Raw genomic sequence first — 15,052 nt, 5'->3', positions numbered from 1 at the left:
TTGGGTCAAGATTCGGGGCAGGGATGGGAAAAGTCCACAAAGGTATAACATGGGACAATTCAGGAAAATATTAAGTCAACAAAAACCAAAGAAGACTAAATCTTCACTAAACTATTTGTTCAAGAATTGTGGGTAGGATGGTCCGTACTGTGTCCAGACATTGATAAATCAAAGTATTTTTCTTTTTCAAGTTTCCTGGTAGTTTCGGAATTAAATGATGCTTCGGTGGAGGCATATAATGTATGATAAAATATGGTGGTGACAGAAAAAGCCATGTGCAAGAAAAGTTTTGTGAAATTTTGCAAACATTATCTAACCAACAGGATTCCACATTTTAAACATGAACACAGAAAGAAATTTCACATTTTACTGTACAAACACTACCTATAACTAAACAAAAGTAACAAAATATTTAATTCTACAAACCCCAATCCTTTACACAAAAACTGTCCCAAACTGTTTGTGCTGAGAAACGGAGTGATACTTTGTGAGGGGAACCATTACCTGGTGAACAATAAAACATATCTAGGGATCAGAATATCATAGTAACTTGGAGGGGAAAATAGCTAGAAAACCTGCTACCAACAATCCAAAACATCCTTGCAATGGGTTAGCAATGAATAACCCATTGCAACACAAAGCAATGGGTTTAAACCACTCAGAAAACCTCAGAAACCACATATATTCCTAACAACCTAGCATCATAGCAGCAAGTACCATCTTCAGACAGTACAAATATCTAGAGACAAATTATACTAGATTCGCTCAAGAACTTGTTTGGTGGCTTCAGTGTCTTGAAGTTTCTTGAAGTGTCTTGAAGTCTCAATAGCTCTAATCTTGTGTACTTTAAGTTTGAGACCTTCAAAACATTTATCATAGAAATGTTAGAGCAGATGGAGCAGCTATCTTTACTTAAACATACTCCTGCAGCCTTCAGGAAAAACCTTGTTTTGTTTAATTGCAACGTTTACAGGATTTTTCTTGAGATGGGGCTGTCTAAACAGCTTAGACGTACAACTTCTTTAGGGCACAACGAGACAGATGCATTAATCTCATAGAACATTAAACAAACCTGGGTCTCAAGGAAATTTGGAAAGGAAAGACTTTAATCTTGGGTCAAAAACCATGGATTTGGAGATCAGAAACTCGTTACGATTCTTTGATTTTTAACATATTATACCACCTTGATCTTTTGTTCTCTTCGCTTAATTCCTCAATTAAACAAGCCCGAGGTATAAAATCATACAATCATCAATACAAAATTGTAGAGTAACAAACCATTCATTCGATTGAACCCCACTCCTAGCAATTTTAGGCTTTTTATTGTTGACACAGTTCTTTTCAAATATCAGATGGTTTCATAGGTAGTATCTCCTCCCAAATGTCAATTGTCATAAACATGAAATGTGAATAGTTCTTGAGTTTATATCTGACCTGGGTGAAAATGAGCGTCTCAGAGCTGCGGCTGTCCAGACTGAGCACGAAACGGATGGATTGGAAAAGCTCCTGGATGCTAGCCCGAAATTGGTCCTCTTCCATCCCACAGGTGGCCCGGGAGTAGAGGATTCGTGACTGGACGATGAATTTAAACAGGTACTCTAGAGCCTGGAGGTAGATTCACATTTAACGTGTACCCTGGCAATATCTGCAAGTATCCAAGCTTTTCAACATTTATGCTATAAAATGTTTTTAAAATACTCCAAGTACAATCAATACAGACAATCCTTATTCTTCTACATTGAAGACAAATAAAAAAAAAAAAAGTTCACCATGGTAAATCTACTTAACTCGAGTGATTTTTTAACTAAATGCATCACATTTCCATATATATATTTTATCGTCTTCGTATAATTTAAATTGTACTGAGCAGTTGTTGAAGAGTTCTAAATATTATGATTAAATGGGTGGCTTTGTATTTTACTTCTAAATACTTGAGTACAATTAAAAGTGGACACCTTTGTTACTTTCACTCAAATATGTGTTTTTCAAGATATTTTTGAAAATCTTGATGCAACACCCACTTTAATTAAATTATTCCTCTGTACTTTTACAGTGCTTGTCTTTTTAATATGAGGGTATTTTCAGAACCACAATGAAATCACCAATCAAACCAGTAATGGCAATACATCTCAACAAAAACATACAGTGAGTGAATAGGAAATCTTGAACACATTTGCTTCAGCTAGTTATCTGTAAAGGTCCTTTGAGGACTGCACTGAAACTTCTTATGTAAATGCATTTTTATTCTAGTTCCTGTTATAGCTGAATCACTGTTTATTTGATAGTAGCTGGCATATGATTTAATGTGATTTTTTTGTTCTGTTTGTGAGGTTATACAGCATACTTGGTGAAATCAAGGAGATCTCACCCTCATGGCATCCTGGATGTGATCCTGTCGAACAACTTCTGCTGATCGGTCCATATACCACTTCAGACAGCGAATCAACTCTCTGAATTTGACATGAAACAACGAGTTATACCATATTCAGATTCAAAACCTCAAAAAAATATACTGTGAAAATAAATTGAATTACTTATAAGCCAGTGCTCCAGCAAAGTGCTTCTGGATGTACGTGTCCATCACAGGACGGAAGTGATAAAACTTACTGTCCCTGAGCAGATTGATGATGAACACCTGGACAGAGATGGAAAGCAGGCGAGGTTCAAATTTCGAACTTGTGTTGAAAATATCAGTATGCATCGGTGTTATTTAAGTAATTAATACATACAAAAAATTGACTTTTATTTATTTTAGTAAATCAAATGCAAGGAATAGTTCACCCCCCAACCATAATAAAAAAAAAAAAAACGAAGATGTAGACGAGCTTGTTTCTTCACAAACAGATTTGGAGAAATTCCTCTGCAGTGAATGGGTGCCATCAGAATGAGAGTCCGAACAAATATACGATCCACACCACTCCAGCCCATCAGTTAATATTTTGTGAACTGAAAAGCTGTGTGTTTGTAAGAAACAGAGCTATTATTAAGCCATTCTGACTTTAAAACATTGCTTCTGATCAAAAGAAAAAAAAAAAAGGCAGTAATCCATATTAACTCTTCCTCCATTGAAGAAGTTTATTTATTGTTGTCCTCTCAAATTCAAATCCACCACCACCAAAAAAAAAGAAAGACGAAGAAAAAAGACATTGTATAGAACTATTTTGGATGCATTTTGTTTGTAAACTGGGCTTGATCTGTGCATATTTCTCTCCTGATTCAGATGAGATTACTTTTTTATTATAAAACAATATTATGGATAGAAGACTAGAAAATGTCTTTATCTCTTACAAACGTCAAACAGCTTTTCAGTTTACAAGACATAAACTGCTGTACTTGTGGATTATTGTGATGTTTTTATGATTTGTTAGGGCTCTCATTCTGACGGCACCCATTCACTGAAGAGGATCCATCGGTGAGCGAGTGATGTAATGATAAAAATTTCAAAAAAGGTGAAGAAACAAACTTTTTAGTAAAAATGTTCATTTTTGGGTGAACTGTTTCTTTAAACTAAATTACAATGAGACCGCAATCCAACAAGTTGTTTGCAAGATTAATATCCATGCAAGAAGAATGCATCCGCATAGCTTCCCTATTCTCCACACAAAAACATGACAGATGTATTCAGGCCAAGAGAGGCTAGAACGTCTTGACTCTTTTTACAGGAGTACAAGAAGCTAAAGGCTCTCTGGAGACGCCACTATCAAGCAGCCGTGAACGCCTAATAATGCCTGGATCCACGCCAGCTGAAATCTTCCATTTTTCAAAACAGACACATACACACACAGCATGAGCACTCGTGAAAGAGATGAATCGTGCACATTTAAGGGTGTTCACGCAAACACACACAAACACACAGTACGTGACGGTGTGAGACTTTTGATGAATGGAAACCGGACACGTTATTACAGCAGTGAATTATTAACGTTAGATAAGCTATGGTGCAGTCCTAGAAATGTCATTTGTTAGAGTTTCTAACCAGCGACTGAAACACCAGGGGTCCGTATTTGTCTGTGTTGTCATCCAGAATGGAGAACAGCGTGTCGAGGATGTCTTGAAGAAACTGGAGAAGAAAAACAGCAAATGGATGCAAATTACATTAAGCAGACATTAAAATCTGTTATTTTGTAAAGAATAAAATAATAAAAAAGCAAGACAGAGCTCTCACTTTGACTATTTCTTCCCCACAGACGTGCCGCAATCGCCCCAAAATGTCCATTACACGTTCTGGATGGGCTTTCCACTTCAACAAGGCCAGCAGATCGACTTCACAACACAAACACAACCAGACATTGTTACTATACTCTGAGAAGTATACACAACGACTGATTAATTAAGGACAACTGTTATTAATTGTTAGTAATTTACCATTCTGTGTAAGTTTGGTGGAAGAGAGCTGAGTGGATATCCAGAGGGTTTCCTTAGTGCTGCGCTGGAAGATGAGGCTGGACGGGATGTTGGGACAGCCGTTGAAGTCGTCTTTACAGCAGGGCAGCCCCAGGTACAGCGCGTGGTTACTGAAGGTGGTGTTTTCATCACACTGATCCACAGACAGGAGAGAGATTTACACGTCAAACTGGGTCATCATTAGCTAAAATAAATCAATTCAAATTGAAATAAAGGAAATTTAATAATACATAGTATAAAAACCTTATTTCTGCAAGTTGCCAAGATAACCTAGTTTAACTTAAAGTGCCAAAATAACCCAAAAAATTTATAAATAAATGAAAAAACAAATCACAGACACACTGCTAAATTACATAAATAATAATAATAATAATAATAATAATAATAATAATAATAATAATAATAATAATAATAATAATATTATAGAAAACGTTACTAATAGGCAAGTGGATTAAAGTTTTTTTTTGTGCCACTTTCAAAAATGTATATACTGATATATTTTTAATATTATGTGTAACATTTTATTAAGTAATTAACTAAATATGAAGTGCATTTAATAATTATTCTATATTATTATTATTATTATTTATATAATCTAAAGCATAAATATTTTAATGTACATACTGTAACTGTTATTATTTTAATGTAATTAAAAATAACTTTTTTTACTGGAATACCTAATTAAAATTAAGCTTAACTACACAAAAAAAATTATAAAATGAAAATAACATTAAATAATAAAAATCTGTCAAATATCATGTCTTCCACACATCTTGAAACTTGCATCTTTTTTATTATTTGTGTTGTTTCACATAGCGTAAAGTCTGCCTAACCTTGTAGACGTAAAGCTCATGGCTCTCATCTGACAGTGTGGTGCCATCTTCTCTCATGAGTGGAGTGAAAGCAAAGCCAAAAAGCTTCTTTTCTCCTTTGTCCTTTGCTGTAAAAATAAAATAAAAATAGTCAAATAGTCAAGTCAAAAAACTTAAATATATCAAGTAGTGCATGCATCATATAACCCAACAAGTTGGATAATGACTAATAAAACAGCATCTCATCCATTTTAAAAAGCAAAAATGTTATGTTTTTGTAAATACATTCATATTTAGGCACAAACTGTATTTGTATTAGTTGATCAATTTCAGTCATTTAGGCATAAGCCTTTAGATCAAATGTCAGGAGAAAAATCAATTCACTAAAATGCATGCAAAATTGTTCCAGCAGTGTGCAAAGTCTTTACTTGAGCAGTGTCTGAACTCAAAACGCAGATGGGAGCCGCGGAAGCGGTCGATGGGGATGGGCAGTTTGATGACCTCACTCCAGCGAGGACTGTTGTTGTGGTAGAGGACAAAAGAGCGGTACTCGCTGATGTTGTGTTCTCCTGAGCCCAGACTAATGCACTCCTGATAAAAGATAGAAGAAAATGGAGACCATCTGCTTTTATGTGGCTTTATAGTGTGCATCAAAGTTTGCGACACCAACATTTACGATGGGCTTATGTAAAATACATCAGAAAGTCCCAAACTCATTTACTCCTCCAAACTGACTTCAATTTCGTCTGGACTAAATGATTCACCACATGAGCTACAGATCACTGATATGTTTTTCAGAGATAGTTTATCCGAAATTGAGAATTCTTTCATTATTCACTCCCTCGTGTCATCCCGAACCCGCAGATTTTTTATTTCATTATTCATGCAATACAACTCCTTAAAATTTCTCCCTTTATACAACATTGGAACAACATTAGGGTGAGTAAATGATGGCAATGTTTTGGCAAACTATTCTTTATCAAGGCAGTTTGACATACTTTGAGGATCTCGCCGTCAGCGTAGAGCACATACATGGTGACCTCGATGTTCTTCTGAACGCTCTTGCCTCCTCTCTCAAAGTCTCCTCTCTCCAGCATGAGGTAGAGGTCATTGCGTATGTCGCCTGAAGATAGAAACACACACACACACACACACACACACATTGTTTGGCAATATTAGTCTTTTTCAATTTGACTTGGTAAAACTGCTTGTTACAAATACGTTGTACTTTTGTTACTTATATTTTCGCTTTAGAGAATTATTGCATGGAAAACTCAACATTCACGTATCGCCACATGGAGTTTATAAAAGTTCCGACATCCTAGATCAAAATCTGATGACACATTTTAAAGAAATAGCTGCAAAATGTTTTTTGTTTGGCAACTTTTGTGTGTGTTGTGGATTTTTCCTTTTATATTTTCACTTTGGACGGTTACTTCGAAAAAAAATACAACATTTATGTGTCACCACACAGAGTTGAAAAAAATTAGACGCCCTAGACAAAACAAATGCAATGACAAATTTTAAATAAACACACAAAAGGGTCGCACAAACACTTTGTTAATCTTTTCAAAAAGATATCACTTTTTGGTATCATCTATTTATTTATTTATTTATTTGCTTGCTTGGTAAAACTGCACCTGTTACAAATACGTAGATTTTTTTTTTTTATATATATATATACTTATATTCATATTTTTGTTTTGTATAATTATTACAAGAAACACTTAACATGCATGTGTTACCAAGTGGATTTGAAAAACGTTCTGTCATTCTAGACATAAATCTGATGGACAATTTTAAAGAAACGGTTGCACAGTTTAAGAGTTTTCCCTCCATATTCTATCTTTCTTTCTATATATAAATACATATTTTCTCTTTTTTCTTACTAAAACAACACCTGTCAAAAATAACAACAACAACAAAAAAACATTGGGTTCAAACATCAGTTCATATATCCTATATTGAAACTAATTTAAATACATTTTAAAGAAACAGTCAGACAAATATTTCGTTCAGCAATTGTAATCGTTTAAGTGCACTGTAAGTGTAAATAAGAGTTTTGAATTGTACATAACACATTTATATTACGTTTTTCTTTACGTTAGATTTCTATTTCTATAACTCATTTATTTTAAAATATTTTTGCAGTCATTAATAAAGTTGCTGGCAAACTGTTTTACTTATTTGCAAAGCCCCATTTCAGTTTGGACCCTGAATAAAGATACAAGCTCAAAACCAACATACATCAGTCTACTACGACTAACCCATAAACGTTGGATAGATGCAATAACTGTAAATAAATTTGTTAGCATGTTCTTAAATCTATTTTATTTAAACTTAAGAGAAAATATGATCTTGGATGGACAAGGGAAACTTAATTTAGCTTCACTTTTAAACCCTTTTACAGACTGTAATAAAAGCTATTGCTACATAAAAGGTCAAATGGTTTGTCAAGCTAAGCTGCTGAAGTGAAACAGTGCCTACTGGCTGTAAGAAATCTCATCAAACTTGAGTTCAACCAGTCTTTTACACCATGATTCCACATGTAACCTTGGTTTTCAGTCGACTCTTTCATTATCAACCTCATTCTCTTCATGACCCAGCAGCCCACATTCTTAGAGCCGAGCGGCAAGCATCTGAATCATAATATTCGAAATAAACACAGAGTCTCTCTGGAATTGTGCTTAGCTCTTACCCGTCTACCCAGGGGAACAAAGTTTTAGCTGTTAGTGAAAGAAGTTGTGGGTTTAATTAGATTTCTTCCAATTACAGCTGAAGCAATAAAAGAGAATGTGTAGCTCTTCAGAGCACCGCTAGAAACCATTTCTCCAGCTGACACCCACCCTGCAGACATTTTTGAGTGCAGATATGTATATTCCGGTAAACACCTTTAAAGAACAGCTTAAATTTGCTCTGATGCCACCAGATGTCCCTTGAATGTCTTTACTGGGGGAGAAAGATATACAGGAAACTGATTTGCGCAATAATACTGTCTCGTTATTCTGTGTGTAATGTGAATAATGAAATAGTTTACTTGACTTTTACTTGCAAGATGAGAAAATTGAGAATGACTCATGCATTTTGAATAACAAGGAACAAAATTGACAGCCTGAGGACCTTTGCAAACATTATGAATCTTCATTATACTGTACGTATAAACTAATATTACAAAAGTAGAACAGAATATAACAAACATCTGCTCTTCTAAAAGTGTCCAAACAAAAGTGAATATATATATATATATATATATATATATATATATATATATATATATATATATGTGTGTGTGTGTGTGTGTGTGTGTGTGTGTGTGTGTGTGTGTGTGTGTGTGTGTGTGTATGTGTAAAGAATGCAAAGAAATTTTGTCAAGTTTGATTTTACATTTTCTGTTACCTTTGCAAGATCTACATTTACATTAAAATATTCAAACTTTCCAATTTTTTATTGATTATTGTTGCTTATTTGTTCTATTGCACATCATTATTACACAGGGTTATTATAGTTAACAAAAACTGAAACTGAAAAATTTAAACCATAAAAAAGATACTCAAAATGGAATAAACATTGACATAAATAATAATAATAAAAAAATGAAAACATTACCAAAAAAGAGAATTAAAATAATAATAATAATAAAACCTATATAGACAAGTTATATAAAATCCTAAAAATAACAAAATTATTAAACCTTTAACTAAAATCTAACTTATTTTTTTTATTATTGAAATATTTATAAAAAAATAAAATTGTAGGATACTTTAGATGAAATTGTAAAGTACTGATGGGTAGATCTTTAAGTATCTTTATACTTTCAATACTAATTCTGTACTGAATGAGCTTTAAAATTTAAATAAATAATTGTATTAATACATTGTTAAGTTAGAAGCAATTTCTTTTAAATCTTCGAAAATTATCTGGAGTCATTAGAAAACAAAAGTTGATAAAGCTCAATTACGATCTGTATTTATTGTTAGTAAATGATTCTCAACTCAATTCATACTGTTTAAAATTATTAATACAACGTTAAAATGCTATTAAAACATATACTGAATAAATAATACCAATATCATTACTAGAATCGATATTGACAATATTGGCCATGACGCTTTACTTAATATCAGATCAAAAATAAAGTAAGCTCACTTTCAACATCCCAAAACACAAATGCAACTGTTAGTGAATCGACCAAGAAAAATATCTAGAGCAAATACGACTACAACTGTTTTTAGAAACTTTATTTGGTAAAATCAAATAAAGAGTCCATCTGTATATATTACACTTAGATTAGCTTACATTACTTAAAGTATTGTTATTGTTAAACTATTAAAATACATTTAAAATTTAAAGCTGAGATAAAATAAATAAAATAAAAACATTAGATGATAAACTTTTAAAACTTTCACAAAAAAAGAAAAATCACTTAGTTTTTTTTTTCTCTCAAACTTAAACTATTAAAAACATTTTGAAATAAAAGCTGTAAAAAAATTAAAATAATAATAATAAACGAGTGCCACAATTACTAAAACTATTTAGCTTTAAATGAAAGTCATGGTTAGTTTGATTCGTGGCTTAAAACTTTCTGGAATCTCAATGGAGTAAGTGAGTGTGAAAAACACGTACAGAGCCAAGGCTGTTGAAAAAAAGGCATTAAAAAGAAACCGAAAAAGCTGAAATGGATGATGCAATATCAACCCGTCACAACACCAACACAAGAAAAGGAATGCACAAATAAATCTGGAGCGGTTTTGTTAAACAAACTCATCTCCAGCTTATTGAAAATGTCATGAAAATGAATAATTCTCAAAGCTTGCGGCACTTCAAGTGTCATTAACATTTCATAATGCTAACAGTTCAAGACTTAATATCATTTGACAGACATTTTTTTTTTTTTTGCAATGGATCCCAATGCTGGGACTATGCTTTAGAAACCTGGCCAGTTTGATCTTTTCAGGGAACAAAGTAAATGCAGCAATTTGAAATAAGATTACAAGGGTTTTTCCCTTTCAGAAACCCAAGGAACCATGGTTCTCAGAGGACTATCGACTTTCAAAATGCTGAATTTAAAGAGCCCAGCCTTGTCTGTGATTATAATCGAACTACTTCAGGTTGATCGATCCGTGGATGATAAACCAATCATTGAGCCCTTCAGAAAAGCAAGGAAGTTTTAACTCAGAGACAAATGAGAGGGATCCTCAGAAGAAGATGGACGACCAATCAATCCACCAACCACTGAAGGACATCTGGGACTACATGACTGATGTGCAAGTTTATGGATGAAGAGAAGAGATATTGCACAGGGCTACACAATTTTGACACTGAAGACTGTTAGGGAATAGACTCGGGAGCCATCCAATGACTCAAAATTTTGAAAGAACATGCAGTGACATGATTTTATTAAGAGAGCAACTTTGAGAAGCCCCCAGGCTCATTCTGAATCACAGGGAAGGGATTTCATAACTCAACTTTGACGTGGCAGGAGTCCACTTGGTTTTACAGGCCCTCTGGGGTTTGGAGCAGAGAGCCAGTACAGTCTATCAAAATGTGGGTCATATTCATTTATATAAGCCTGATTCTATGCATTTAAAAGGCAATAAGGGAGATTATGTGCTGTTTCGTGTGATTATTAGTCATCTAAAGGCCTTTTCACAAGACTCGCTTAAGGGCTTCCCCGTCGACTTTGACCTCGACTTGAAAAGCATTGCAGATAGCGTCATGGAAGAGAGGTTTTATGAGGCTGCTAGGTAGTGAGGAAACTCTTTAGAAGGGAAAAGGTTTGTAGTGATTCCTTTGACACAAAGAAAATCAGCCGAAGTTTGGGTAAAGGTACACTGACATTTATTATTGTCGTCAAATTATTATTTTTTTAGCAGCTGAAATCCAGTGATTTCATTAAGATGCGATCTGGAGTTTGCAACCACCTATATCACCTCAGAAACCATCTACTGTAGCGACAACCTAGCAACAAGCTAAAATCACGTTAGTATCAGCATAGTAACACTGAGTCAAACTTTATTGTTTCACTTGAAAAGAGTGACGATATTAACATTTCTGGCCGATATGTTAAGCCGTATACATGTCCGATAACCGATAAATAGCCAGTATTAAAATTTGAGACTATTTTGTTTAATTAAAATACAATGAATAAAAAATGAAAACAAAAACTAAATAATAAATAATAAATTAATGCATTTATATGCTACTAGTGAATTTAGGCATCACAAAATTGTACAGTATGAAAAATAGACACTCATTCTGAGATTTGCTAAAGATTACATTTAACAAAATTATTAAATTATTACAATTGTTACAGATTAACTTCAAGTGACCATTAGACGATCATTCACAATCAAACAGTCCCATTCATAATGAAACAGCCAATATCAGCCAGCATATAAAAAAATTATAATAATGGCCAATAAACAATATGATACCAATATATCTTGTATGAATTACTAATCATTATTTTTTTTAGAAATAAATAAATAAATTTACCACAGCATTATAATATAAAATACACATTAAAATTAAATTATACAAATTTTTAAAGTGATGGTTAAATATGATCTAAATGTTAAAATAAAGGAAATTAGCATGGAGTGCTAAGCAGCTAATATCGGCCAATATAATAAAAAAAATAATAATAAAAAAAATAAGGAGAATGGGCATGCAGAACTAAATAGCCAATATCAGCTAATATATTTAAAAACTCTAATATCGGCCAGTAACCGATATGGTGCCACCATATTGTGCTCTGTGAATAACTCTTACAATACTGTACATTTTCTAACTTTAACTTGCTGCAAATGACCATTACTTTCAGACCATGAGTATAAAATCTTGGAATATGGCTTGGATTGATTAAGTTCAGCCGTGACCTTCATGACACTGACTTACCTGGCATGATCACATCAGGGAAGCCCAGTTTGCGTGTGATGGCCACACCGCGGTTGAATATCATGGGGTTTTCCCTGCGCACCTGCTCCATGTCGCCCCTCAACAGCTGCAGTGAGATGATTAGACCTGCACGAGAAAAAGAGTTTGGGGAATTAAGAGACAACCACTCTAATTATCCGTGTGATTACGTTCGTATTTATTTAGTAAAATAGGCCTTTGATTGGAAGAATGTACCAGAGAGATTGCATTTCTGTCACGATTTTGTTCACGTCTCTATGCCGGCTGCCAGTAACTGCTACAATTCAATTCAATCAAGATATTGTTTTGGGTCTACAATGCTGCTAATGACCTGGCTCCCTGCTACCTTCAATCCTTCATTAAATCGCACACACCGGCCCTCCTGCCGCAATCAGTCATCCTGATTGCCTGGCTCCCGTCAGTTCCCAGTGGGAAGGATTTCTGTTCATCCAGGTCCAGAAATAGTTCTAGGCCTTCCCCTCGATGGTGGAATAAACTCTCAATTAGAACAGCTAACATACTAATTACTACTGAACGATACCTCAAGACACACCTCTACCATATTCATTATCCACTAGAACTAGACTGTCCTTACTTTGCTTGCTGATGCAGCTCATTGTAAGTGTTCGTCTGATCTAGACTTTCAGTATTACTTTGAACTATTTCATTAATTTCCAAATGTTTAAGTTAATGCTGCTTGGTTTATACTGTTGACAATAGACCATTTTTGTCTAATAAACGTGACCACACTTTAATGCTGCAGGCCAGTAACCAACCACATATAGCACCATAGTGTTACTGTAGCTCAATTGGTAGAGCACTGCACTGTCAAGCGCAAGGTTGGGGGTTCGTATCCTCAGGAATACATGATAGGTAAAAATTGATAGCCTGAATGCATTGTAAGTTGCTTTGGATAAAAGCGTCTGTTAAATGCATACATTTAATTTATTATTTAAATAAATTATTATTTTTTATTTTATTTTTATTTTTTGCAATATATCTCAAAACAGAATCGCGAGATATAAACTCAGATTTGCTAGACACTACCCCAAAATTGTGAGACATAAACTCATAATTGAAAGTATAAAGTCAGAATTGTAAGATGTTATTTCACAACTCTGAGAAGAAACTCCAAATTGTGAGATATAAACACAAGATAGTGAGAAAAAAGTCAGAATTGTGAAAGAAAGTCGCAATTAAATCGAACTGTTAAATGTAAACTAAGAATTAAGAGATTAAAAATACCCAATTGTGTTAAGGCGCTGAACACAAAAAAGTTCCCCACACAGATCTTGTCTTTTTCCAGGTTAGTCACTTGAATTCATATGACTTCTAGACAACTAGACAACCTTCAACTAGACAACCACATATAGTTATTTTAACAAAACAAGTGAAATATTGACTATAACAGCAGGATAATGGACAGACTGTTCAGTTTGTGTGAAACCGAACGCTCTTCATCTGATAATAACACTTAGATCAAGTGTACATCCATTTGGAAGTGCACTTACCGTAGTTAGTGCTGGGAGCGGTGTATTTGGTGCTGGACTTGCGGATAATGTTCTCATGAATCTGGTACCACTCGTTTTCATTATTACACCTTTGAAAGAGAGAAGAAAAAGGACAAACAATTATAGCAAGGGAAATATGTTGTTGTTCAGATGAAGCAGGTGGGATTGGTAACCTCAGTATTCAAAAGCTTGGAGTCACAAATGTCATTTGACAGTAAACAGTAAATGTAACTCAGTTTCAAAAGTAAAAGGTCTTGTCCTAAGGCGGCTTTGCAGTACGCTTACAAATGTGCCAAGACTTGAAGTAAAAACTGGGCTTTCATCCAGTCAAAGAGAAATATTCATTTGCCACAATTCCCAGTGATCCTCTAGTTTAGCACGACTGCTTAATGAAGATCCCTTCTCAAAATGTTGGAAAATAAATTTGAGTGTTAAATGAGTGTTTAAAGTACATGAAAGTCAACATAAAACACTATTTGCACTTTACTTGTATAAAACAGGATTTTCGTAGTTTTATTTAGAGTTATGTTTTATTGTCATTTGTATTGCGAAAAAGTCGTTACAAACCAGAGTAGTCCATTATGACTAGGATCAAGCATGTGCCTTCACTTTTATGTCATGAAAATTTCAATTAATCAACAAAAAGACAATTTTATAATCTAGTAATTTATTAGATATTTCAGATATTGTTCCTTATTATGTACATTTAAAATTAACATAGAGAAACACAATCTTGTCCGTTTTATCTGTCATTTTCTATGACATTTATTCATTGGTTTATTGATTTACTTGATATTTTGTATCTTCAACATTATTATATAAAAATATGATAAAACAAAGTAATTATTAGCATATTTTTAAATACTTTTTTTGTCATTGCTGGTGTTAAAACGTTAAATCAAATGTAAATGAAATTAAAATAAAATCAAATGAATGAATGAATGAATGAGTGAGTGAATGAATGAATAAATGAAATGTTTAATCTAAACATTTGTATATATCTGTATATGTCTTTTTTTAATACTGTGTTTATATTTTATAATTCAGATATAATTATAAACTCAAATCCTAGTTTATATCTTAAAATTTAACTCTGAGCTTATATCTCAATAACAAAAAAAACAATAATGTTTATGCTTATAAAAAATAATCTGATCATTGCTATATATATCGGTATATCATATATTCATAGGAATTTGACATTAAATTATTTTTTATGAAAATGTAATACTAGTGCTATAAAGGCCCGTTCACACCAAGCATGATAACTATAAAGATTACAATAAAGATATAGTTTTTTATCTATAAAATCGTTCTCAATATTAAAGAATAGCGGAGTCCACACCAAAACTATAACGATAAAGGCACAGAGATATCGTTGGAATCACTTTCAGAACATTTTTTTTTTTC

General features: G+C 33.4%; 1 protein-coding gene across 8 annotated transcripts in view; it reads right to left on the bottom strand.

The window, feature by feature from the left end:
• Window positions 1–15,052, bottom strand: part of LOC127988299 (dedicator of cytokinesis protein 3) — a 170,445-nt gene that overhangs the window by 30,356 nt on the left and 125,037 nt on the right. For all 8 annotated transcript variants that reach the window (XR_008161612.1, XM_052590960.1, XM_052590964.1 and 5 more), the window contains 11 exons: window positions 13,643–13,731; window positions 12,114–12,239; window positions 6,215–6,339; window positions 5,645–5,807; window positions 5,238–5,344; window positions 4,366–4,537; window positions 4,166–4,263; window positions 3,977–4,060; window positions 2,535–2,635; window positions 2,369–2,450; window positions 1,435–1,605 (listed from right to left, as the gene is read on the bottom strand). Coding sequence is in view for 7 of the 8 variants with exons in the window: in XM_052590960.1 (XP_052446920.1) it covers window positions 1,435–1,605; window positions 2,369–2,450; window positions 2,535–2,635; window positions 3,977–4,060; window positions 4,166–4,263; window positions 4,366–4,537; window positions 5,238–5,344; window positions 5,645–5,807; window positions 6,215–6,339; window positions 12,114–12,239; window positions 13,643–13,731 (1,318 nt within the window). In the remaining variant the exon portion in view is untranslated. The remainder of the gene's footprint in view (window positions 1–1,434; window positions 1,606–2,368; window positions 2,451–2,534; window positions 2,636–3,976; window positions 4,061–4,165; window positions 4,264–4,365; window positions 4,538–5,237; window positions 5,345–5,644; window positions 5,808–6,214; window positions 6,340–12,113; window positions 12,240–13,642; window positions 13,732–15,052) is intronic.

Source organism: Carassius gibelio, chromosome B22 (assembly GCF_023724105.1).
Source record: "Carassius gibelio isolate Cgi1373 ecotype wild population from Czech Republic chromosome B22, carGib1.2-hapl.c, whole genome shotgun sequence".
Lineage (NCBI taxonomy): Eukaryota > Metazoa > Chordata > Actinopteri > Cypriniformes > Cyprinidae > Carassius > Carassius gibelio.
The sequence above is the reverse complement of the archived record's forward strand: the minus strand, read 5'-3'. Positions and strand labels throughout refer to the sequence as shown.